Raw genomic sequence first — 27,097 nt, forward strand, 5'->3', positions numbered from 1 at the left:
ACCTGCAGGGAGGGGGCGGGAAGTGGGGGGCGGCCGAGAGGGGCGGGCGGGAAGGGAAGGGAAGGGAAGGGAAGGGAAGGGAAGGGAAGGACCCGCTCCCTCCTCCGCGCTGCGGCCGGCGGGGGTGTCGGCGGGGGAGCGGGGGCCGCCCTCCCGGGCGGGGCGGGGCTGGAGCTGGAGCTGGAGCCGGGACCGGGGCCGGGCCGCCACGCTATTAATAGCCGTGGCCACGGCGGGTGGAGGGCAGAGCTGCGGGGACCATGCAGGGCAACGGGCAGCAAGCGGCGGCGGGGAAGGGCCATGAGGATCATCACCTCGGTGGGATAGGGGCGGCTGACGGCGAGCTGCCGGCTGCGGCCGTGCCCATGCTGCCGGCCATGGAGGTGGCCGAGGAGCCGGAGAAAGCTCCGGGCGGCAAGAACAAGGACCCCAACACCTACAAAGTTCTCTCCCTGGTAAGGGCCGGGGGCGGCGGGCGGCCTTCCCCGGGGCTGCCCTCGCCGGCGGCGCGTGAGGAAGCGGTGCAGCCCGGGGCAGGTGTTTCGCCCCGCGGGGTTGGGGACCGGCAAACCTCACCCCGGGCCCTCGGGGACGGGAGGGGAGCCGGTGGTGGGGCCTTCAGGGCCTCCTGGGGGGTCTGGGAGAGGGAAACCGCCCCAGGCAGCGGCGGCGCCTCAGGCCGCCCGGGGCCGCCGTGCTGAGGGATGGCTCCCGCCTTCCCGCCTCGGGGGTTGGCGTCGGGCGGGAGCGGGGCGCTTGCGCGGGCGTTACTGCTGCTAGACAGCGACCTGCCGGAGAGGGGGGTCCGTGACTGTTGTGGTGGTTTATTCTGCGCTTTTGACAGCGTTCAGAATCGTCTCGATTCTTGTGTAGTGTTCGTGGTTGTCCCATCTTCCATCATGTGGTTTTAGCTGTTTGGTGTAGGGGACACACCAGGAAAGACAAAACCAAGTTAAGACAGGACAATACTGCTGAAAAGCTTAAAAGAGTTCAAGAGCTGACAGGACAGGGGAAGTGTTAAAACTTTCTTTTCGCTGAATTTGAAGTACCGTGGATTGCAAGTTTGTCTCCAAGTGCTGCTTGGAGCCACTTTCAGCCCTGGTTCGGAAGCCCCGGTGGCCAAAGCCATTGTTAGCAGGTAGGTCACTTTCCAGTTTTAGCTGTGCTGCTCTATTATAATTATCCTCCCTGTAGAGATGTGAAAATAAGACCTTCCAGACTGCCTGGAGTGATCATTATGAGGCTAAAATCATTATCGAAGTGAAAGATCAGCAGGATTCTTGGAAGGAAGCTTCAGTGGAACTGCAGCAGACTTTATTACATGTATACATATCCATAAGTAGTGCCCTCTCAATGCATTAAAGCATAAGGATCAAGATGCCTTTCCAAATTTACCTATAGCTTTGTAATCTGGTTACTGTTTCAAATGAACAGTCCGCCTTATCATAGAGACTACATGTTGGTCATACTTTATAGTATAACGGGTGGTAAGTTGCATTTCCAAGTTTGTCAGAACATTATAAGAATACCAAAATTCATGGAAGGATCTATGGTAGTTGCCATGTCAAAGTTTTTTTGGCACCTACTCTGATTAAAAGTTCCCTTAAATAAAGGTAGCAATTTGTAGCTTGTTTTATTACTTTGTTGTCTTCTGAGGAGGTTAAGTTTTGCCATCAAAGCCATTGCAGTTGGATGGTGGAAACAGCTCAGCTTTTTTCATGCTTAGGAACGGGTAGTAGTAGTGGAAAATAGTCATATCCTATTCAAAACCTAATGTTGTTGGTCTGAGCTTTTTAGGCTCTAATACAATAAAATTATTAGAGATACATAGCCACTTAAAGACTAGAATTGAGCACAAGTTTAAAATGTTTGCAGGTAGTTACTCTTCTGAATTAAGTCTTTATTTTCCAAACCACAACTGCTCCCTGAGAATTGGTAAAATGTTCATTCTGTGCTAAAGTGTCAGAGTGAAATATACATCATCTATACAGAAATAATTTAAGACTTCTAAATATAAATGGCCATGCCATATTGTTTTCGGCTATTGCAGGGACAGAGATAATTTAGAGTATTCAGAGAGAACTTGAAAAACTTTCCAAATACTGCAGGTGTTATTGGATTGAGTAAAACAAGAATATATTTAACCTAAACATTGTGTTGGAAAGTGGAACACTAGAGTTGGAAATGTAAATTTGTTCTTTCTCACAAGGCAATGCATTTATGATGCATTGATGATACCATCCCAATGTAAGAAAGGGGTAGACTTTTCTACTTGGTGTTTTGTATTGGGCCACGTGAAACTATAAAAGTGACTAGACATCGGTAGACTCCCTCTGCCTGCATTTATCATAGTTGGATGCACTGTTGCTTCCTTTATTTGGGTAGATAAAAAAATCTGGTTTCAGGTAAGTTTATGTTGAATTTTTTGTAAAAACTGATGAGTGCATTTCTGGTGATTGGAGAATACTTGGATTACTTTTTTCATTTTTTCTGGAAAGTACAGACTTGCTTGCATTCCCCACTTCTTGTCAGTGTGCCTGCCACCTGTACAATTGTCTGTACAATTTGTGAACACAGCCTTGATGTTTCCAGCTTCCATCTGTGAGCCAACCTTGCCCAAATACAGAAGAACTGCAGAGTTCCCATCTACAAAAGGTTGTACCATGCAAACTGCCCGTGGGTTTTGTTGGTTCCTCCAGAAGCCTCTGTGTTACATGGCAGTATTTAGTTGTTAACTGAATGCACATTGGTTGAGGGAGCACGTAAATAGATAAGGAAGTGGTGTAGAGTCACCTCCACTTCTAACAGTGCTAGTTGTGGCAGGCATCATTTTAAGTTCGGCTGTGGGTTTTCATATCTACAGGCATTCTCTTCTGTTGCAGCTGCACAGGGAGGATTCTGCAAATGGTGGGACAGACCCACGGGGATTTAGTAACCCATGGTGCTTCCCCAAGACAGTGGAATGAAAACATCCAGCTTTTGAGTAATCATGAGAGATGGTAATCCTTTTATCCATTTATGTAATTTCTGTGCACACCTCTTCATTTAGTGTCTTGCCAATTTTCTGAGCTCATACCTTTGTCCCTCAAAGCCCAACGAGCTGTCTGGCTGTAGTCTCTCCAGGCTCACCCACTGCTGTTGTGTGACTGAGCAGCATGCTGCTGCCCAAGAGCAGTGTAACTCTTGCTTAGGTTTGAGGTTTTCTATTCCATCTTGCCAGTGACTCTCAGGCATTACATTTTGGTTTGATTCACTCATTCCATTAAAATAAATTTTTCCGTGGGTTTATAACAGCCTAAACATTGAGGAGAAAAGTAACAAAATGGACAATGTTTCTTTTTGACAGTTTCAGGCTTTCTTTGTCAGAAGTGGAGAACTCCTTCAAACTGACACTTTTGTTAGACAATTTCCTAAGGAGTTTTTGCAACTTGAGAATTGTCAATGAAAAAAATTTGTCAAAAAATTCCAGGTAAGGTTCAGGCTGAGACATTCAAAGTATGTTAGTTTCCTCTAAAGAGTAACTCAAGCATTTCAGAGTACATAAAGGTAATAAATTGTGAAGTTCTAAAAAGTGCTGTGGGAATACACTTAAAAATATTTTGTATGTCGGGGATTATCTTTTCCTTGTACTTTTTTCATTAAGACAGTCTTCTTGGTGTCTACTCCTAGAAAGCTGCTCTGTGTTTTACAGCTGGTTGGAGATGCAGTGAGAAGCAGTCCAGGATATGTGGTTGCACTCCTGTAGGTTTCCTTACTTTTTCTTTTGGATGTTTAGTGAACTCTTTCTTATCAGCCTGGGGATCAGACTAAGGCAGTGGGTGGGACAAGGCCCTGTAATCATCACTGAACTGAAGCCAGTGAAGGATACCGTGATAAAGATGGCGCCCTTGGGAACCTCTGCACTGATCTGGGTTGTCTCTTTATCTAGCAGTGGAAGTTAAGTGTGCTGGGCTCTATTCAGGGACTGGTAAATCAAGAGAAATTTTTTCTTTCCCTATAATCGGCACTTGTTAGATCCCACCTGGAATACTATGTCCAGGCTGGGGCCCTCCAGTACAGGAAAGATAATCCAACTAGAGCGACTTCAGCAGTGCCACCAAGGTGGTCTGGGCCTGGAGCTCTTGTCCTCATGAGGAGAGGCTGAGGGACCTGGGCTTGTTCAGTATGGGGAAGAGATAGCTTGGGTGGGGAGCACCTAACAGCAGCCTTCCCATACTTCCGAGGACATCATCAAGAAGATGGAACTGGGCTCTGTACTGATGTGCACAGTGGGAGAATGAGACAGTGGCAATAAACTGAAACAAGAGCTTCTTAGTGGATATGGTGGGGAAAAATCACTGTGAAGATAATGAAGTGTTGGAGCAGGTTACACAGAGAGATTATGTTGTCTCCACCTTTGGAAATTTTCAAGACTCAACAGCATAAAGCCCTGAGCAGCCAGGTCTGAATTCAGTTTTGACCCAACTTTGGGCAAGAGACGGGTCTAAAAATCTCTTGAGGTCCCTTCTAGCCTTATGATACTGTAAATCCATTTCCAGCTGTCCATTGGTCTCAATATTAAGTGTGTAAGATCTGAATCACAAACCCCCATAAATGATAAATGAGATGATCTCAGACCAAGGAAGAGTATCTCTCTTCAACTAGTATCTGCCACTGCTGTGGTCAGGAGGGAATCTAACTATAGGAGAGATCCATTGGCTTTCAAGATATTTTAGATAAGAGTCCTGAAATTTTTTCACCACTATCTTCCAAAATAACCCATAGCTGCTGACTTTCTCCTCGTACAGGGAAAGATAGGTGTGCTGTGTCAGGATTTTGGAGACAGCTGTAGGCTTGTTTTTGTTTTTTTATTTGGTTTGTGTTTTCTTCCCCCACAGAGATGAAGGTGTGGAAACAACCTTTTCTTATGTAGGTGTCTGGAAGATTGCATGCATGTTTGGTTGTTTTAATGCAGATGGTTTTCCTCCTAAATATGTTTGAGGATGCCCAAACCTTTGTATAGGTTAGTACTTTTTCGTAATAATGCATTTCTATATTCTTTCTCCAGAAAAGTTGCAAAATATCTGTTTGTTTTATTTAATATACTTGTCAGCTTAATCTTACTTTCTCTTCTACATCTGCTGTTGGAGAAGGAAAGATGGGGAGCAGTTAGTGAGAGCAGGTGAGAAATGAGTTGGACTTGTCAAAGTAGTGTGTTGGTCAAGACCCTTCAAGAGTGTGTTCTGCTCTCGAGTTCAGGCTCCTGAGAGGTGTGTGATCACTGGATGAACTCCTTTGTCTTCTGCCGTTGCTGCAACGGGGTCTTGATTCCCAGGGGAAGGACTGTGTTGAAAGCTGTTTCCAAACTCATGGATTTTCCCTTTGTGCTCATCATACAGGCTCAGGAATTAATGTAACTCATGTGAGGAGAGGAAAGACAATGATAAGAAAGTGTTCATGCCCAAACCCTGTGATTTGGGACATGGTTATTGACTTCAGCCAACGTTGGTGTGGGTATTTTTGTGGGTATCAGTCAGTTCTTAAGCACTGGATTCAAGGACACTGTACTTTGTCCCTGAGTTTGTGAGACCTGGGTGCCATGTTCAGTCTTTCCTCTAATCTTTTCTGGCCCTCAGCAAATCTTTCCATTTTAGCCTTTTTTGTACTGTTTTGCCCTTTTTCTTCTTTTTCAGTATCGGAAAGTAGTCCTTGCTGAAATGACTTTCTCCTGTGAGAGTGCTGGTTTGAGCTTAGGTGGGACTTCTGTGTTCCAAGAAACTCCACACAGTTTAACGAGTAATATTAAAGTAGCTGACTGTTATGCAATTTAATTTTTTTTGGCATCAAATATTTTCTGGTGAAATATGAAGTAAAAAAATGACAGTGACAGGATGGCCATAGTTTAAATAGACCTTGAAGCTCTTTGGGTTCAGAAATGTTGCAGCAGTTCTTGGCCAATCTCCAATATTTTAATATTTTGTAGGAAGCTCTATTCCAATGTTTGGAAACAAGGATGTTTTACAGTAAGTATCTTGCTGGCTTTCATCAACATTACAGCTCTCCAGCTCCAATGGTGGCTTGTTTTGAATTCTGAAGGCACAATAAAAACTGGTGTTTGACAAAAGATTTTTGTATTGCATTTGCTGTTGATATTGCTTAAATGCATCTAACTACAATACAATTGTAGCTATAAATACATTGTTATTCAATTTAATCCATCAAAAGAAAATTTGGGTTTTGGTGAATTTTAAGATCATTATAACTTCTAATGTTTTTCCTCAGTCAACTCATTTTTCAAGGAAGACTTTGCAGATAATTCTCATTATATGCCGGGAGCTGTCAACCCACAATTTCTTTACTCTTCAAGTCGTTACCTTCATGCTGGGTATCGAAGACAAAAATCATAATCTTGATCTCATACAATAAAAAGTTAAGAAATATTCAGCCATTTTAACTCTGAAGGATTTCCGGGGTTAATTTGTATTCTTGCTTTACTTGCACTTCACAGAGCTAGTCAGCATATCCTACCCTAGATGACAGAAACTGGTATGAAATAAAAAATATTATTCAAAGAAATGCTTGCAGGAATTGAAGCTTTATACAAGGCCTTTATACTTAAAACAAACAAACGAATCCAAACAAAAAAACCCACAACAAAAAATTCCACTTATATAAAAATCTTCCCCAAGGGAGAGTAGAGACCACCTTTGTTTGGAATTGTACTTGGAACTCATTTTAAATTTTATTGCCAAACTACATTGGCTTTGAATGTGGCTGTGTCACAGTTAAAGGTGTGATTGGGACTTTGCTAAGCATACTTCAGTTCACTTTGAGCTGGGTAGTTTAGGTATTGCTTCCAGCATAGACAAAACTGTGGAGTGTAGGGCAGGCTGTGTGTTGCTCTCTTATGTAGCTGAGCTAGAGGATTTAAGCCATCTGGGAGGTTTTGGTCACCCCTCAGAAGCAGTGAATGCTTCTGGCTTCCTGGGCCCCAGCTGGAGTGCAAAGCTTGGAACAGGCTGAAGTACACCCAGCTGTGTGACTTGTGTGCTTCTGTCAACACTGCTGGCTGGTTCCCTGCCTGAAAACATCCATGTTGTGCCTAGGAATTTGAGTGTAGATTATCTGATGAGGGATGAGGCTGTAGTGTGCTAGGATCAGCCATTTTGTCCATCAGGCAAAACAAACGAGTGACTGGGACCGTGATTAGTGTCACGTGCTCAAGCTTCCTGCTCGAGCATTCAGAGCTCTGACACTATCCACACCTTAGGGTTTTCATTACTTTAATTTTGCAGTAATAGTCTTTGCCTACCTGTCAAGCACCAGATGAGGGTAGGTTGTGCTGAAAGAGAAGGTAAAACTGTATCTAGGTGTGGTAACGGAGCAGACACAGGCAATGGCCTCATTGAAAAGGGACAGTCTCACCATACCTGAGCAAGGTGAGCAAAGCAGGTTTGGGGATGCTAACCAGGTTCAGCCAATGGTCTAGATTGCTGGTCCAAGGTCAAGGAAGAAAGTAAAGTCTGTGAGTTAGGGTCAGGGTCAATAGGGTGCTTGTCCAGGATGGACAAGTGGCTTCAGTGTGGCTGTGACAGAGCTCAGACAGGGGACAGTGGCAAGTGCTGGCTGAAACAAGGTGAGGGAGTGACTCTGCTGAGGCTTCCTCTAGCTTTTTGTTGAAGAGCTGCCTTCAAGGCTGGTTGAGGTTTCCCAAAAAGTGCTCTCAACAGCTGAAAGAGAATTGGAGAACTGTCCACAAACACAGGCAGCCAAACTCCTGGGAGGGGGAAAGTGTGCCTTTGGTCTGAACACCACCTCCATGTAGTTCTGCAAGGCTTTCAGATACTAAAATAATAAGGAATACATTAACAGTTTCAATTGATAGACTTTCTGTAGAGATAATTATTAACTTGAATTCAGAATAACTTAGTTGTTGTGCTAAAACTGTTGGATTTCAGGCAAGGCCAAAGATATAAAAATTATGCAAGGCTTCCTTCCAACTCTGGTTCTTCAAAATTTTTCCTTGGCATTCTTTCACTAATATCAGTAGAATTACACAAGGAGTGAATTGTTCTGATTTGAGTTGCTGTGTAAGCTATGTTTTTGTTGCTTTCAGCTGAAAGGAGGAATGGAACAAATTAAAGGCTTTGAAAACATGAAAGGTATGAAAAGTTTCTCACCTTGGAGCTGGTATTAGAAATTAATATATTGGCAAACATCACTGTGACCATATGCTATGGGCAGTGGATAAATACTTGTTTTAAAGAATTTTCTGTCTGATGGAATTTGGATGAAACTGTAGTAGATAGGATTTTTCAGAGAAGCTATTTTACAGTGATCAATATTGGAATGCTATTTTGAATATAGGACAGGAAATATATCAAAACAAAGTAAAAATAAACTTTCTGCACTGAAAAGCAAAAAATACTTTTCTGCACAGGTGTTGTACAGGTCAACTGTATAAAAAGTTTCCTTTAAGTGTACTTATAAGACAGCAGTAGATTTTGTTGTAAATGGGATGTGGTAGAGGGCAAAGGAAAATATTAAAAATAAAGACTTTAGGCAGATAGGCTATTGTTTAACTGTTCAACACTGAATAAGTTAGCTATGGAGGAAAAGGGAAACAATGAGAAAAGATTTAATGTTTGCATTTCTGAAGAAAGATGAGTGTGAACCTTGTCCTAGTTCTGCTGTGTAATGGCATCTAGGCAAGTCAACCTATATAATTGCCTTCTAATATGTGGTAGTATTTGGGTACAAGTATGTGTTAAAGGTTTTTTGTTTGTTTGTTGTTCATAAAATAACAAAAAGTATAATGTTAGAGCTGCTTGCACAAAAGTCAATAATCAAACTCAGCTGTTTATCTTCCATTCTGCTGTTTGTCTCTGGCATGATCAAGTGGGCCAGTTCCTGAGTGTTTTCAGGCTGAAATATGTTTCCATGTTGTAAAGCATCAAAATTTGATAGCCTGCCTTTTGTTTTTTTTAGGGACTATATTCAAAGGGTGCAGAGGTAAATAACAGCCTCTCTGTCAGCCCTGGCCTTTGTTTCAGGAAAATGGCCAAAGGATTCAGGGCTGAAGATGTGCCTGTGATTGATACCATTATGCTTAGTAAAGACCCATAGTGAATAGCTTTAAAACATTATTCGTCCCATCTTCTTCCCGTACCACTCTGTGCTTCTGCAACTTCTGACACTCCTTACATTTTTAGAGTTTTACAGGATTTTTCCACTTGCTCTTTAAGGTCGATGTGTCTTACACAACTGGAGTGCTGCAATCAATAGCTACAAGCTCTTCAGGAGGGATAGACAGGGAAGGAGAGGTGGTGGAGTAGCCCTGTATGTAAGAGAATGCTATGACAGATCAGAAATCAAGTATAGTAATAACGGGGTTGAGAGTGTTTGGATTAGGTTAAGGACTGATAAAGCAGATTTTGCTATGGGAGTCTGCTATAGACCTCCCAACCAAAGCAGTGAGGTGGATGAAGCTTTCTATAAACAGTTGGGAGAAATCTCGCTGTCACTTGCTGTTGTTCTTGTGGGGGACTTTAACCTCCTGGGTATCTGCTGGGATCACAGCACAGCAGAGAGGAACAATCCAGGAGGTTCCTGGAATGTGTGGAGGATAACTTCCTCACAAGGATGGTGAGTGAGCCAACCAGGGAAGGTGCCCTCCTGGACCTGCTTCTTGTGAACAGGGAAGAGCTTGTGGGGGAAGTAAAGGTTGGAGGCTGTCTAGGGTGCAGTGATCATGAGATGATTGAGTTTTCAATCCTTGGAGAAACAAAGAGAGGGGTTAGTAAAACTGCCACCTTAGACTTCCGGAGGGCTAACTTTAACTTGTTCAAAAGACTGATTAACAAAATCCATTGGGAGGCTGCCTTGAAGGATATGGGAGTCCAGGAAGGCTGGACATACTTCAAGAGCAAAGTCTTAAAGGCACAGGAGCAGGCTGTTCCCGTGTGCTGAAAAACAAGCAGTCAGGGAAGGAGACCAGCCTGGCTAAACAGGGATCTTTGGCTGGATCTCAAGGACAAAAGGAGAATCTATTGCCTTTGGAAGAGGGGCCAGGTCTCTCATGAAGACTATAAAGATGTAGTGAAGTTATGCAGGGAGAACATTAGGAGAGCCAAAGCACAGCTAGAGCTCAACTTGGCTACAGCTGTTAAGGATAATAAAAAAATGTTTGCATAAATTCGTTAACAGCAAAAGGAGGATTAGGGAAAATCTCCCTCCTTTATTGGATGCAGAGGGAAACATGGTAACTAAGGATGAGGAAAAGGCTGAGGTGCTCAATGCCTACTTTGCCTCAGTCTTTAGCAGTGGAACTGGCTGTTCCCTGGACACCCAGCCTCATGAGCTGGGAGATGGGGAGGGGAAGCAGACTGAGGTCAGCACAGCTGAAGAGGAGGTGGTCAGAGACCTGCTACGCCCCTTGGATGCACACAAGTCTGTGGGACCGGATGGGTTACACCCAAGGGTGCTGAAGGAGTTGGCAGATGTGCTCGCCAAGCCGCTTTCCATGATTTAACTGAAATCATGGCTAACTGGGGAGGTCCCATTGGACTGGAGGGTGGCAAATGTGACACCCATCTACAAGAAAGGCAGAAAGGACAATCCAGGAAACTATAGACCTGTCAGTCTGACCTCGGTGCTAGGGAAGGTCATGGAGCAGATCATCTTGAGTGCCATTAAAAGTCATATAATGGACAACCAGATGATCAGGCCCAGTCAGCATGGGTTTATGAAAGGCAGGTCCTGCCTGAAAAACCTGATCTCCTTCTATGACAGGGCGACCTGCTTATTGGATGAGGGAAAGGCTGTGGATGTTGTTTACCTTGACTTCAGTAAAGCCTTTGACACCATTTCCCACAGCATTCTCCTGGCAAAACTGGCTGCTCGTGGCTTGGATGGGCACACGCTTTACCGGGTAAAAAACTGGCTGGATGGCCGGGCACAAAGAGTTGTGGTGAACGGAGTTAAATCCAGTTGGCGGCCGGTCACGAGTGGTGTCCCCCAGGGCTCAGTTTTGGGGCTGCTCCTGTTGAACATCTTTATTGATGACCTAGATGAGGGGACCGAGTGCACCCTCACTAAGTTTGCAGATGACACCAAGTTGGGTGGGAGTGTTGATCTGCTCGAGGGTAGGGAGGCTCTGCAGAGAGACCTGGACAGGCTGGAGCGATGGGCTAAGGCCAACTGGATGAGTTTCAATAAGGCCAAATGCCAGGTGCTGCACTTGGGCCACAACAACCCCCAGCAGTGCTACAGGCTTGGGGAGGAGTGGCTGGAGAGCTGCCAGTCAGAGAGGGACCTGGGGGTGTTGATTGACAGCTGGCTGAACATGAGCCAGCAGTGTGCCCAGGTGGCCAAGAAGGCCAATGGTATCCTGGCTTGCACCAGAAATAGCATGGCCAGCAGGGACAGGGAGGTGATCTTGCCCCTGTACTTGGCACTGGTGAGGCCACACCTTGATTCCTGTGTTCAGTTTTGGGCCCCTCACTACAAAAAGGACGTTGAATTACTCGAGCGTGTCCAGAGAAGGGCAACGAAGCTGGTGAAGGGTCTGGAGCACAGGTCTTATGAGGAGCAGCTGAGGGAACTGGGGTTGTTTAGTCTGGAGAAGAGGAGGCTGAGGGGAGACCTCATCGGCCTCTACAGCTACCTGAAAGAGGTTGCAGGGAGATGGGGATGAGTCTCTTTAACCAAGTAACAAGCGATAGGACTAGAGGGGATGGCCTCAAGTTGCGCCAGGGAAGGTTTAGACTAGATATTAGGAAGCATTTCTTTGCAGAACGGATTGTTAGGCGTTGGAATGGGCTGCCCAGGGAGGTGGTGGAGTCCCCATCCCTGGAGGTGTTTAAGAGTGTGGTTGACATAGCGCTGAGGGATATGGTGTAGTTGGGAGCTGTCAGTGTTAGGTTAACGGTTGGACTAGATGATCTTCAAGGTCTTTTCCAACCTAGATGATTCTGTGATTCCTGCCTAGCTGAATGTTACTGTCATGATGCTGGGGAAAAATGGAGGTGAATATAGGCTTACTTGGTATATTTAGTGATATTATGGTACCCAGTAGAAGTAGCCCCCTTTTTACACTGTTATTGTTGCAACTCTCATGACAGCATTATAAATTGGAAGGGCTTTATCTTTATTCTTGAAAAGGGATTTTTGGAATAGGAAGAGCATGAAGATGGCTCAAGGCCATATTTTCTTCTCCTGTTTTGCTTTTATTCACGGCTCAAGTGCAACTTGCTTGAACAGTAGTTTTGACTTGGCATAATACTGACAGTTTCTTCTCTTTCTGTGTTACCGTGTATTCATATGTGGTTGTCACTAAAGCAGATGGCATGTGGTGGTCTTTGTTCTGTGTTTGTAGTCTGCTGTGCTGAATAAAAGAATTGTGTTTGAAAGCACAATATCACTTTTTTCCCTTGTAAATAAAGATCAGTTTGTCAGTCCTGGTTATTCTTAAGTTTTTACAAAAACCTACCTGCAGATTAAATAGCAGGGTCAGCTGCTATCTGTTTTCTGGGAATCCAACCAGAAGTTGTATTTTCTCTTCTTTTTGGCTAGCATATAGTTGTACTTTAGTTTCTCTCTAAATTCTTCCGTGATGTAAAATGCATTGAAAAACAAAACAGCCAGTGTAAAATGTGTGTGCTTTGATAACAGTTCATGTGTTAATGCCTTCCAGGAGAATATGTATTTATGCAGTTGGACAAGCAAAAAACAACAAAAATATTTTAGATCTTAGCTGACAGGTGGCAACTCTGTTCTATCTGTCTCTTTCTTGTTAAAAAACAGATGCTTGAATAGTTTTGGAAGGTATTTAGAGATCTATAGTATGATAGTATCTTCTGCTGATAATTCCCTGCTGAATGAACAGTTATCACTCTTTGATAAGCTTTGTGAAGGCTTTTTATAATATCTTACAGTGGTGTGAGCTACCTTTAAAACAGTCTTGTCCTTCAAATGACCTTAGGTTGCAATAGTATTCAATAACACTTTTGGGAACATCCAACAGAAACAGCGAGAGTTGACCTTCTGTGTGCTGCTTTGAGAAGAAAAACAATAATCCCTATATGTTTTTAGAGTAAATCTTCTTTTTAGCTCTGAAAAGGTTTTGGACATAAGCTCCAGCTTTTCTATCCGCTGACTTTGGGATAGTCGGTCACCTTCAGTGTTTCAGGACAACCAGAACCTGCTGCCTCAGTAGCTCTCTTCTTCCTCCTGAGCTCTAGGTGTGGAATGTGGATCAACAGAAGCAAATCTTTGAAGAGCATAAAAATATTTGCAAACGTGGAAAGAAGAGATGAGTGGTGCAAGAAGTAGGTGGTGCACTTGTTTCAGTGCTGATAACTTTTTTTTTAAATGTGATATATTTAGGTATACAGCTGTACTGGTGTGAGTGACGTATCCACCTTTCAGTTAAGTAAACTTCATTAAGTTTCCCCTTCTTTTGAATAAAACTGATCTCTTGGGGTTATCCCTGTTTAAAAATAACTTTTTACAAGTATGAATAAGTGTTCCACTTCCCCTGGCAAGTGTAGATAAGATTTTTTTTCCTCTGTACAGTGTGCTTTCTGCATTTTTAACAATGCCCTTTTAAAGGCAGAAGGCAACTTCATTCTTATTTGCAATTCATTATTTATTATTGTGTTCTTTACATTTTTGCAGATCACGGTTTTTGTCAAGGATATTTCAGTGCTAAGGTCCAGGTAGTTAGTCATCTATTCTAGATGCACAAACCAGTGAAAACATAGCATGCCCTTCACAGTCCTCAGTGTTTTTGGAAAATTCCATGGGGTTTTTGTAATACTGGCCCTACAGACCCGGTCTAGATGTTCTCCCTTCGTGGATAGACATGACACAACTGTGGGAGTCAATCATGGAGATGAGAATGGAAAACCATTACTTTGCATTGCTTCTTTGTTAATGTGTAGCTGTTAATGGATGCCTTAAACTTTGGAGTGACAAGTTTTGTTGGCCTCGGAACACCAGGGATGAAGAAAGGAAGATGGAAAGCAACTGAGTACATGGTAGGCAAAGAGTGAGGAAGATCAACACAGAAAGAAACTTAACTCAGAATGATTATTCCTTAAAAGAAATATCAATGCATTCTTTGCAAAGAAAAAGGAGAACAGAAGAGTAGAGCAGGAGTAGGGGAGATGGACAGAGTTAGGGAAGAGTGAAAAGGAAGGGGCAGTAGCATTGACTGTGCCAGGGAAGAGTAAAATAAGATGGTAAAGGAAAGGTGACACTAGCTAAGGTTAGTGAGAGATTTCTTTGTATGTTGCTAAGACACGTACAGTTGACAAGTCTCTTTGGGATCCAGTGTCTGCAGCCTGCGTGCTTGGTGGCCCTTCCAGCTCCCTCAAGTCACCTCTGAGAAATTCTCTTCAACTGCAGTTCTAGAGATGAGTGACGGAAATGATTCTGCTCTCTAACCATGTTATCATATTTCCATCTGCCCAGCTCAAAATAAAAGGCTTTTGAAATGTTTTCAGGATTGCAGTTTTCCAGACACTGAACCACCTATTCCCAACCACTATAATGTTTACAAAGCAGAGCTTTTATTGCTTCCTCCCACGTAAAGGAAGCAGTGATGGGACAGAGATTCATCCCTAGATGACAATGGTTTTTGATTCCAAAACAAACTTTCTGAAAAATATTTTTAAAACAAAGAAGGACACTTTCTTCTCTGCATTTGTTACTGTGTTGGTTTAAAAACTTTTCTCAGATACTATATTAAAACCATATCTGACATTTTGTCCTAGCAATCTCTCAAGTTACAGATCATAAAAAATTCATGTGCTACTTCTGTGTATAACAAGGCTGGGTTCTTTAATTTTATTTGCCTTCTTACTAAATGTTGGATTCCCATACTCTTTCTTAATTGCACCTTTCTCTTTTGAGGGGAAGACTATGGGAGAGAGAGAGAACAGGTAAGATTTTTCTCATTTTGTTTAAAAAGACAGACTAAATCTTTAAGGCAGGTGATAGGTTGACAGTGTGGTAGTAGCTAGAGATTTGAGTCTGCTTGCAGCAGGATGCTGCAGGGTTCTAATAAGGTTCTTGATAGTAAACCTTAAACTACATGTGCAGCTACTTGTCTTTATATAGATTAAAAAAATATATAATCTTTACACAGCAGACTGCAACATGCCAAACCTGAGCTACCTGTATGTAAAATATTTCAGGTTATAGTAGTAACCTACCTGCTGCAACAAGGTCCCATATAGCAAGAAGCAAAGTAAATTAGTCCACATTTGAGCTGCAGCAGCAAGATGACTTTCTGTACCTGGGTGACCTTTAAAGCTAGTTTGAATATTCCTTGTCATTTGCAGAGCTGGTAATCTTAGAGCCTTTCCACTGACAATAGAGCAACTACTAGTGCAACACCTCTTACTGTGCCTAGTCAGGACTGCTGCTGCTCTTGGCCAGTATTAGTTGCTCCACATTGTTCCAGCTGAACACTTGTTCAATTTGCATGGATAATGTCTATGTGACTGAAGTCATTCAGGCTCAAGATAAAGCTTTGATTCAAAGCCTTAAACGCTAAACTGTAATTGCAAGGTATAGTCCACTACATGAGGTTGGCTGTCTCAGAACATTGTCAAATACTTTACCTCTAAGCTTGCCATTTTTGTGAATCTTCTTTATTAAATGTCAGAGAAAGAAAGAATAAAAAAAAAAAAAAGCGGGGGGGAAGCTTTAGTATTTTGCAGTAAAATATTTTTAAGAACAAAATTTAAAGTAGTGGGGCTAATGTTAAGAAAGCAAAGGCTTGGATGTAATGAGTCAATAGAAGTTCCCAGATCTTCATTTATTACAGGTGGACATAGTATATCAGGTAAGGTCCTGGACCGTGTTTTCCCTTATGTATATATAAGAAATTTGAGAATTGAACTGGTTTGTAGTATGCCGTGGTTTGTAATGCTATGAGGTTTCTGGAGTATTAGTTGCGGGAAACACAAGTTGCACTACTGCATCAAGTAGCATTACCATTTTGTTGTATTTCCTACTCAAAAGAACATTCATATGCCTCAGTGAACATAATCCTTTCATGTTTTTGCTTGTTGAAATTAATTATGTTCTGGGAAGTGTAAAACTGAAAATCTGGAATACAATACAAAACTGATTTTGTAACATTTGGTGCCAAAATCTCAGGAATTATTTGTGAAAACTTTAGTGAGAATTTACCAATTTTAGCTGGGAAGTATTATAATGCTACCACTTTGGAGTGGGTTTTATTTAGATTTTATATTAATTTGGTGTCACAAATTCCTTGGTTTTAAACATGCATTACCTACACTGAAGCTCCATAAAGGAATATTATTAGTCCATTTAGTGGCACTGCAGTGTTTTCATTACAAGGATGTCTTAGGTGTCATAAGTCCCATAGGTCACGTAGCTATTTGAAGAGATGAGAATAAAGCTCTTATGGATAGAGTAGATGTGGTTTTTGTTTGCTTTAAAGTGTGTTTGTGGTTACTTGTCAGAGGACATTCTGCTCTTTGATCTTAGTAGCAGGACCTGGTGGGAGTAGAGAAGCAATATATCATCACCCTTAAATAAAATGCTCTCAAGTTGGCTTTTTAAAAACAAACCAATTCGTAATTTAATTAGGACAATAACAGGATTTGCTGTCTCCATTGATTTTGCTGGGCTTTGGCATCTTGTGTTTGATGTGCTACCTACCTAGCTGTGCACGTGCTCTCATCTAGGTTATATTTCAAAGGTCCAGATTAATTTATGTGGAAGATAATACTGTTGATACTGACTTAACAGAAAATGTTGTTGATACTGCACATGTTAGTATGCTGTTAAAAATAAAAAAGGCAAGTACAGAGCTCTAGCAGTTGTGTTTATTCTTGACAGCTGAATTAATGGAGACTTGCACCTTTCTGTCAGTTGTAGTGTATCTGTGTGCACCGATAATGCTAGAGTTTTTCTCCTTCTTTCCTTGTCAATTCAAAGATAGATTTGAACTCAAAAAGTACTTATTTCTATTACATTGAAAAATCTAAGATTCCAGACTTGCCTGGTTCAGAATTCTAGACCAAAGTTTCATCAGGTCCAGTCTAGAATTCCCTTTTTTACGAATGCTATATATGTAATATTTTTGATATTGATTAATACTGCACTTCAAAGTCCAAAATAATACCTGAATTTCAATGCTGCACATTCCAGAAACTTCTTACTGTCTTCATTAACTGCTTAGTGAACAAAATTGTATAATGAACTGTATATTTGTTAGAAACAACATAAATAACTTTTATTTGCTCAAGTGCTTGCAGTCTTTAAAAAGGTAAGCTTGAGAAATAATTAGGTGCATTTTAAAATGGGATGAATTTTTGCCACATCACAACATGATTCAGGCATACTCAAAAGACTGGCTCAGCAGCTTTTGCTGATGGTGGAGGAGGAAAAAAGGGAGAGACTTTGTGTAGGCATGTAAATAAAGTTACTGAAGTATTGTTTGAAAGCAATTTTTCCTCAGAAAACAATGACTGGAAAGGTGACATGTACATTCTCTCATACCTCCCCAAATACTTCTGAAATAAGAAAGCTATTACAATGCCTTCTCTTTCAGGACTTGTGGCAAACTACCATGTTACATTCTACACTTGAATAGAATAGCCATCATAAGTGCATTGCTGGCTTTCCCAGATTCTTTAGTTACTGTATATGCATTGATAATATATACACTTTTCCTAAAGAGTTTATGGACCAAATCCAGTACTTAATGAGATCAAGAGGAATCTTTCCCTGTATTTGTGTAGGCATTAGATCTTGCCCTAAAATGCTGGACAAGGACAATATGGTTCTTGTTTGGTAACTTCAATGCATTCAGAATCCAAAATAAACATGGCCATAGCTTCTGGTCAGTGTAAGACACTGGTCAGTCTAATATGACATCCCACAGTTGCTTACCATGGTATGGACCAACATGTAGTATGAACTGGATACTAGGAAGCGGGAAAAGGTTTTTTCTGCCTAAGAAAATTATAGGTATCACTTAAGAGCCATGACTACTGTTTGTAGTCTGTGGTCAATGGCAAAACGTCACTTCACCTTCTTAGAACAACCTAGGAGGAAGGAAAGGGAACAACAAACGTTTTTTATAAAACTGATAGAAGTGTAACCATAAACATCTTAATTTTTTGTTCGTGAGAGAGATATATATCATCATGTCTACATTAAATAACTTGATAAGAAATGAAATATACAGGCCCAGTCTTGAGAATATTCATGGTCATGCACCAGTAATTAATTGCAAACAACATAACTACTAGTGTGAGTGAAACTGCTCATGAAAGCAGTGAAATCAGCCTCCCAATCTGCATGTTTATCAATTTCAGTACAATTGTATAGCATTATAGAGAAAATGAGGGCTTTCAAAACCATTCAGTGGTCACTTAAGGTTACTTTCTTTTTCTTCCTGTCCCACAGGTACTCTGTGTCTGCATGTTAACGACAATCCTAGGATGTATATTTGGCCTGAAGCCTAGCTGTTCAAAAGATGGTAACTAATATGCCTTTTATTTAGTAATATTTCAAAGCAATTCCTCTTTATTTCCTTTTTTTCCTTTTTTGTAAATTAATTTTGATATTATCAGAATGCCACCCTTTCTTCCTGCAGGAGGAGGATTGGATGCATTGCTTGAAGCAGTTTCAGTTAGAGGGAAATGAAAATACCGGGAAATAAACCTCAGGTGTACTTAGTACTTGTGTGTACTCACTTGAGAGGTAAACTGATCCTGGCACTCAGTGCCTGGTCTGGCAGCTTCCATGTATCCCAGCTGTCACTGTGGTGATGTCACATGGCTGGCTTTTCTCAGTTCGCTATTAAAAAAAAAAAAAAAACAAAACCAACAAACCAACAATTTCTATTTCATGTTGTCCTGGAACATTTGTTTTTCATCTTTTCCAGTCAATTATGGGGAAAAAAAAGTTATTTTTGTACTGGTTAGAATTGTAGTCTGAAAACATTCCTTGTGGAATTCCTCTGGCTGTTTTCTGTCCTGAAAAATATGTGGTTTTTTTCAATGGTGAAGTTTCTTCAGGTAGAATGTTACAAAAGATATTTTAAGAAATCAAGCTTCACTTTGCAATTATTCTAGATAGTTGCTCCCAAAGCTGATCTGTTAAACAAACAGTCCTACAATGATTTTTAACTAAAATTTGGTTTATCAATTTCCCTCTAGAATCTGTTTTTTTCTCATTTTATTACAGCTTTGCAATATTGGCTTATTATTATCTCATTTTCCTACTATCACACACCTCAAGATTCTTAAGAAAAGGAGCCAAATGAAGGATTTACCTCATTCCCTTCTGGTGATTGCACAGGATGAAGCAGACTGACCAACTACCTAAATGTTGTTAATGCTTCACATCACCAGTTTCTTTTTTTTTCCCAGGCAACCCAGTCTAGTGGAAGAATGATATGCCTTTTTTTACATTAAAACTGAACAAAAATTAAACCAGTGAGCAGTACACTCAAGTTTGTATCTCCTGTGTCTGGTTTGGAACAGCCCTTCCTGTGTCTTGAGATAGTACCTTAACCGTGGTACAGCGGGATGTGGAACTGGGGCCTCTTCAGTTCCCCTGACTTGTATGAAGACTGTCATTCAAACTGGGCATGAGCATGGGAAAGTTGCGAGCATAGCCAATGCAAGTCTAGATTTTAATTCAGTCTAGATTTTAATTAATGTTTAATTATTTATAGAAAGTGGAACATTGTCAGACATGAAAATGAAGATCAGTGTTCTCTGGAAAAGCATTTCACTGTTTAGGGCACCCTTACTGAAAACCTAGGTTCAGATTTCCTCTGATAGACATCTTCCATATTCTGAATGACTGTACTTGTATCTTCTGGTGATACAGAAAGGCAGGGACTGTCACAACTAGAATCATAGTCTTTTGTTTTACTTGTTTCTGCCAATAATGAAACACCATGTTCTTGTTAAAACAGAACAGAACCCTTTGTTCCATATGATGAAAAATTATTTTTATTCAGTAAGAGGAAATAAACATTTAGTTGGATCAAGACTTTCCTTTTCCTTTGGCTGTCATTGTTTTTGCAACCATCCTGTAAGTTGTGAAATGACCAACTGTGTCATTGTACACGTTGACCTTATTAATTTCTTCTGCATGCCGACTGATTTGAGATCAGCCACTGACATCTAACACTATCCAATATTACAGTGAAAACCTGCAAAGGTCGTTGCTTTGAAAGGACCTTTGGAAGTTGCCGTTGTGATAGAGATTGTGTCAAGCTTGGAAACTGCTGCTTAGATTACCAGGAAACATGTATACAACCAGGTAAGAATGGAAAAAAGCTGTGGGGGCAAACTCTCTTATTCTGCAATGTGGGACAGCTCTGTGTATGTGAGTACTGTTATAGTCAGGTGGCTGTGACCCTAACTTCTTTCAGATGGGCTGTGAGTGCAAAGGGGAGCTGCTGAACAACAGGGTGGTTCTGATGCCAGTGGTCTCCCCCTCTTTGTGCTCCCTCCGTTGCAACCATGAGTGGAGTTGCAGTGGTTATGGCGGTACTGGGGACTCCTGTGGAAACATCAGGGCTCTGGTGCAGCTGCTGTTGTACACAAACAAAGCTTGTATTTCACCCGGCTGTACTACATAAGAGCTGACAGAACCAGCAGGCTGGCTTTTCCATAGCTCCTGTGGGGAGAGAGGCTGCAAGAGACTGTGCTGCTGCCCTCCCCCTAGGAAAGAGAAGGAACAACTGCAACTTGAGGTCTCAGTCAGCCTTTTGTTCTCTGTCTGGGGGTGAGAGAACAGTGACCTGCATTGTCCCTGCTGTCAGGGACAACTCCTACATTCTCAGACGATCCAGGAATAGGAATGCATTCTGCATATTGTATCTTTCTGTCATCACCTGCATGAAAAAGGGGAAGGACAGAGCAGCTCTGTGAAAGCTGCCGTCTTTCCTTACCCAGCTACTCGGGCCCTCTGCCTTGTTACTTCCCAGCTTCAGTGTGAAGCAAGGGTCATGTACAGGCCGTTGGGACAAGGCAGGATGATAGAACAGATTGCACTGGTGGAAAATGATTGCGAAGTGAGAAGCAGATCTCATGATTTGTTAGAAAGCAAAGGTCAGGTAGGCAAAGGTATCATGGAGAAATTTTACAGGGAAAGATGTTAGTGCAGGTAGTAATAATAAGGACAGAACTTGACTGTTTTCTCTGATTTAGTTTTGCCTTAATGCTTCACATGCAGCATTCTATTCAGTTAACTATTTTTCTTCTCACTCCTCCTTATGAAGTTTGGTAACTTCGATGCATTCAGAATCCAAAATAAACATGGCCTCCTCTCAAAATAAACTCCTCTTTACTCTTACAAGTCCTCTTGTATTTGTAAAATCTATCAATGTAGTCTCACCCTGAAATTAAAAATTCCAATGTTGACTTTTAAAACCAAATTATTAAACTGAGCTCAGATCCCTGCTTCAATTGACTGTTATTGAAAGGTCCTCTAAACTGCATAGAGCTTTTTGCTTACAGAATAAGCATTCTCCTGGCAAAACTGGCTGCTCGTGGCTTGGATGGGCACATGCTTCGCGGGGTAAAAAACGGGCTGGATGGCCGGGCACAAAGAGTTGTGGTGAACGGAGTTAAATCCAGTTGGTGACTGGTCATGAGTGGTGTCCCCCAGGCCTCGGTTTTGGGGCTGCTCCTGTTGAACATCTTTATTGATGATCTAGATGAGGGGACCGAGTGCACCCTCAGTAAGTTTGAAGATGACACCAAGTTGGGTGGGAGTGTTGATCTGCTCGAGGCTCTGCAGAGAGATCTGGACAGGCTGGAGCGATGGGCTAAGGCCAACTGTATGAGTTTCAATAAGGCCAAATGCCAGGTGCTGCACTTGGGCCACAACAACCCCCAGCAGCTCTACAGGCTTGGGGAGGAGTGGCTGGAGAGCTGCCAGTCAGAGAGGGACCTGGGGGTGTTGATTGACAGCTGGCTGAACATGAGCCAGCGGTGTGCCCAGGTGGCCAAGAAGGCCAATGGTATCCTGGCTTGCATCAGAAATAGTGTGGCCAGCAGGGACAGGGAGGTGATCTTACCCCTGTACTTGGCACTGGTGAGGCCGCACCTCGATTCCTGTGTTCAGTTTTGGGCCCCTCACTACAAAAACGACATTGAATTACTCGAGCATGTCCAGAGAAGGGCAATGCAGCTGGTGAAGGGTCTGGAGCACAGGTCTTATGAGGAGCGGCTGAGGGAACTGGGGTTGTTTAGTCTGGAGAAGAGGAGGCTGAGGGGAGACCTCATCGCCCTCTACAACTACCTGAAAGAGGTTGCAGGGAGATGGGGATGAGTCTCTTTAACCAAGTAACAAGCGCTAGGACAAGAGGTAATGGCCTCAAGTTGCGCCAGGGAAGGTTTAGACTAGATATTGGGAAGCATTTCTTTACAGAACAGGTTGTTAGCCATTGGAATGGGCTGCCCAGGGAGGTGGTGGAGTCCCTATCCCTGGGGGTGTTTAAGAGTCTGGTCGACATAGTGCTGAGGGATATGGTGTAGTTGGGAACTGTCAGTGTTAGGTTAATGGTTGGACTAGATGATCTTCAAGGTCTTTTCCAACCTAGATGATTCTGTGAATAGTTGCATGGGATTTACTCTCCACTTTGTTTCATTGCATCACTCTCCCTCAGTTTCAAGAATTCTTTCAAAACAAACTGGAGAGCCTGTCTTTACACAAGAATTAGAATTCATTGCTTGGTGTTGGTTTTTTTTAATTAATTAACCTTAGCATCAGTGAAGAATCAAATTCTTATTTCCAAATAGTATCATGTAACTAGAACCATAATAGATTCTTCTATCTCTCACAGAAGTAAAGATCTACTGACACTGGTGGAGTTACTGAAGTTCATTATTCCTGAAAGTGAGATTAATGTCCCGAGAATGCTTTTACGGATTTCTAATTGCTAGTCATGTGTGAAGATCACTGACTCTCCTCTACTCAAATATTTAGATTTGGCTTCCATGACTCTGTTAAGACCTTCACTTAAGTATTCACTCAGTTGGTAATCCTCATTGACTGTGAAGGATCTACTTGTGTTTACAACTGATATCAAAATTATAATCTTCAAATGATATGATGTATTGGAATATTCTGTTCAGAAAAATCAATATGATTCAGGACAAAAAGTCTCTACTAAAAACAGCAATGAAGCTGAAGTCAGTAGGTCTTCCTGTGAGCTTACGTATGTAGTCTCAAATAGTGGCAGAGTGATTCCTATGCCAAAGAGGTGCAGAAAGAAGCTGGATTGCCTGATGGTGACTGATAAAATCCATTATGACTTCAATGTGAGTCAGAGTAAGTTACTGCTGCTCAGTGTTTTCTAGGCATTCCAAATTCAGACTCAGGTTTTGGGGTTTCTCTGGAGTAGTTGTTTGGGAGCTTCTTTATAGTTTGCATTTACCATATTAAACCCACAGAAATTTTCATATTTAAGGAGGCCTGTAAAAAAGATTCCTTCTGATCTGTGATATTTGTAGCCATATGCTACACAATTGTATTCAGCTGGCTATGCACTTCGATTATTTAGCCATGGGTGTTTCTGTTTCCCAAAGTGCCAAAGCTTGCAGTATTATGCATGCATGAGATGCCTCAGGACTGTTTTTCAGTGAGTACACATTTGAGACAGAACTTAACACTCAGTTTCTTAATTCTGCACTGCCACAGGTATTAATCATTGTGCTGTCCTTCTCTTTCATCTGTTTTTTAGCCCATATATGGACCTGCGATAAATTCAGGTGTGGAGAGAAGAGGCGACCAGAATATCATTGTTCCTGTTCAGATGACTGTGTGGAAAATAAAGATTGCTGTGTCAATTATCATGCTGTTTGTAAAGGTAAATATCCTCAACAAGTTCCTACAGTCTCTCTTATATGTACCCATATTTGTCTGAAAGGAGCAAGGTCATCACTTTAAAAACATCCGGTAAAATGAAAAAACTTGCATTTATCAACAAGAATGTACTGTCTTAAAAAATAAATTGCACTCATTTGTTTTAAGGAGAGGCAAGCTGGGTTGAAGAAGAGTGTGAGGACATTACTGAACCTCAGTGTCCGAAAGGGTGAGGATATTGTATATTTGCATAGCTCTGCTCTTTGCTTGCATTTCATTTTTGAGATTATTTTCCCTACTGTGCCTTCCTGGGACCTGCTTGCCTTCCTTATCCACAGTAAGAGCAGCTGCCAGACAGAGAAGGTTGCCTGTTCAGCCAGCATTTGATAGTGCTTACTAACAGATCAGGTTGCTTCATCCCAGCAGCACTCCTGTGTCGCAGCACTTGCTTGACTTGCAAGACATGCCTGTTCCTGAATCCCACTGTTTCTCACAGATGTGTGTGCTCTGGGCAGCTCTGCCTTGTGCCAGCCTCATTATTGTCCTACATGTGCTGCAATGCCTGCTGTCCTAAATATTTGGGGACTCATCCAGCAATGTCAGGCTCCTGAGACTGCCTCTCTCCCTGGTCACCTCTAAAGACCTTTCCAATTCCTTGCCTGTGCTAGCCCCAGAGCTGCAAAATGTGGGCAGATCACTGTCCCAGTTTGACCAGCTGTGGCCAGCATTATTTGCAAGCTGTCTGAACCACTTTTTTAAAAGGTGTAAAATGCCATGGGATCTTTGTATTCTCTGGCTCAGCTCCACACTGGGCCCACTCCTGCAAGTTATGTATACACTGGGTGAGGAATGACTCATGTAGTCTATGGCATCAGCAGTCGGGCTCCAATAGTACAGCAGGGATCCCAGCCAGGAAAAAAGTCTGCATTTCTTGTACTGTTTTTGCTGTGGGATCTGCAAATTAACTTTAAAGCTAAAGTTGACTGCAAATTATGATTTTATGTGTAAGTTATTAATAGAAGTGACTTAAACATTCTTGATTGAAAAGTGTTCCACTGGAAAATAGTTTGTAGATGTTGTTGTGGGGATGAGTTTAATTCAGTTATGTTCTTGTCTGAAAAGTGACGAAATCAAAATTGTTCTCGTTTTGATGATTTTGAAATTATGGTCTGCTGGGGATATTTCTAGTGAAGTATAAATACTTTGTTCTTATGTCGGTTTTTTTTACTTATGTTAAGATATTTAAATTGTGCTATATTTAGTCATTGGAATTATAATACTGTCAAACAAAATATATTTCCTTTTTTGGAATATTTTTATACCAAATGAGTACTTTTCATTCTGATTCAGAGCAATAACAAACACTGACACTTCAGAACCTGCATCAAGACATAAAGTGGAGCTTCTGTCTGGCTTGGAGTCCAAGTCCCTGATAAGCCCCCACATAGGAGAGTGATAGCCAGGTGGTTCTGGAAGCTGTTGTCATTGTCTCCTGTTCTGAGGTTGGGGCCATTCAGGACTGGGTGCTGGGAACTGACTTTAGGGTGCTGATTTATCTAATGCAAGATTAGGACGTGTTACTCCCAAGGGGTGGATAAACAAGGAAGAGGCTTGTGCAGATCCACAGTCAAAGTTAACGGTGTAAATGCCGTAGGGCAACTCCTGTTGGTTAACTTGTTTTTAGGGTTTTTGTTTATTATTTCTGTTCAGCACATGAAAGGGATACATAGTTACTCTGTTAAAATTGTTTTAATCCTGACAAAACTAGAAGTCAGTAAAACCCAGCCCAGGAAAGAGTGATGTATGGTCGAAGTTGAATCAAATAGTGTTGACTGAAGGCACATCTCAGACTATTAGCACACAAGCCTCTCCCAAAACTAACAACTCTGTAAACAATCCACTTCTTCCTTTTATTAGGGTAGTCAGGAGTGCAGGTGACTTCAGCTCAATGCACATTTTGAGGCCTCAGGATATCAATTCTGATTCTGTGCATATTAATACAGCATGTTTTGTGGGTTCAAATTGCTGGTTTTATTCTATCTTGGTTTTAGCTGGGTTTGTTCTTGTGGTGCCAAGTAAACAAAAGACAGTGCAGTGTTCAATGAGGTGCTTAATCTGAGAAATCCCACTGATTGAGACTGATCAAATGCTTACAATTAAGTACACACCTAAGTCTTTTCAAGACTAGGTTTGATGTTATTTAATAGGATTATAAAGTTAATGGGCTATAAGATTTCAAGAGCAATCTAGTCCTTCCCACTGTTCTAGGAGTGAAATAATACTCTGAGAATTCAAACCTACTTAAGCAGTTTATCCTAGTACTTAGCTAGATGCTTTTCCTGATGTTTTAGTATTTTTTGCTGTACTTTAAGCCTGTTACTATTTGTTCTGTCTTCATTGAGCTGGAAGAGAAGCTGATTCCTTTCCTCTTTGCAGATCTTTCCTGTATATTTGAAGATTGTTACTATGCCTCCTCTTCAGGCTTTATGTACATTTAGTGGAAAAGCTTTACTTCCTATGCTTTATGGCTGTATGTAGGCAGTGGGGGTGAGAGGGGGAGGGGAGGGATAGGAAGTTTTCTGTGTAGTATGTTTAACCTTTCAGTGGGACTTTCTTTTTTTTCAGTTTCTTCTATTTTTTTCTTTTAATTGTGGTCCAACTTGCCTGTGGTGAAGCAGGTCAGCTTGGCAGTGTGGTCCACAGTTTTGGGCTCTTGATCATCCAGACTGGTGATCCTGCTAGACCACAGCAAGCCTGTGTTGCCTTCATTATGTTTCCATAGAAGCCAGTTTTTATAGGAGGGGATAATTACCACTGCATTTCCTTCAGTTTGGAGTCGGGATGTGACTGTGGCATATGTATTTATCCAAGAGCTGTGAAACACCCTTGTCGTACTGTTTGGACACAGCCAGCATGAATCACTGGCAGGTCCAAAGCTTGAGCCTCTTAGGCTTGCTTGCTCATAGTAGCACATTTTTGAAGGAGCAAGTGTAACCTTGACTGCTGACAGGAAAAAGCCATGGAAATTGCTGATATATATCAGAGCTAAGCGCAGGTCAGTTTAGGGATTTTACTGGAGCTGTTCCAAAGGGAGTGCAGTTTAACATGGTCTGTCATGCTTTGCTTCCTTGAGCAGAGGGCAGATCACTAACTATAAGATCTTCAGCATGTGTAGAGTATACGAGAAGTAAAATGGCCAATCTCCCTAGTTGTGGCAATGGTCTGTTTTGCCAAG

At 41.9% G+C, this 27,097-nt stretch overlaps 1 protein-coding gene across 4 annotated transcripts in view; it reads left to right on the top strand.

Annotated features, from left to right (window-relative positions):
- Positions 1 to 260: 260 nt before the first annotated feature.
- The window catches only part of ENPP1 (ectonucleotide pyrophosphatase/phosphodiesterase 1), a 61,657-nt gene continuing 34,820 nt past the window's right edge, over positions 261 to 27,097 (top strand). Inside the window, exons 1-6 of one of the 4 annotated variants that reach the window (XM_074862531.1) lie at positions 346 to 455; positions 1,047 to 1,138; positions 18,436 to 18,508; positions 20,191 to 20,307; positions 23,741 to 23,866; positions 24,031 to 24,091. In XM_074862531.1, coding sequence (XP_074718632.1) covers positions 18,451 to 18,508; positions 20,191 to 20,307; positions 23,741 to 23,866; positions 24,031 to 24,091 — 362 coding nt within the window. In that variant the 5' untranslated portion in view covers positions 346 to 455; positions 1,047 to 1,138; positions 18,436 to 18,450. Of the gene's footprint in view, positions 456 to 1,046; positions 1,139 to 13,969; positions 14,019 to 14,895; positions 14,925 to 18,435; positions 18,509 to 20,190; positions 20,308 to 23,740; positions 23,867 to 24,030; positions 24,092 to 27,097 lie in introns of those variants that run through there. The other 3 variants (XM_074862530.1, XM_074862529.1, XM_074862532.1) reach the window with 3 other exon arrangements.

This window comes from Strix uralensis, chromosome 3 (assembly GCF_047716275.1).
Source record: "Strix uralensis isolate ZFMK-TIS-50842 chromosome 3, bStrUra1, whole genome shotgun sequence".
NCBI lineage: Eukaryota > Metazoa > Chordata > Aves > Strigiformes > Strigidae > Strix > Strix uralensis.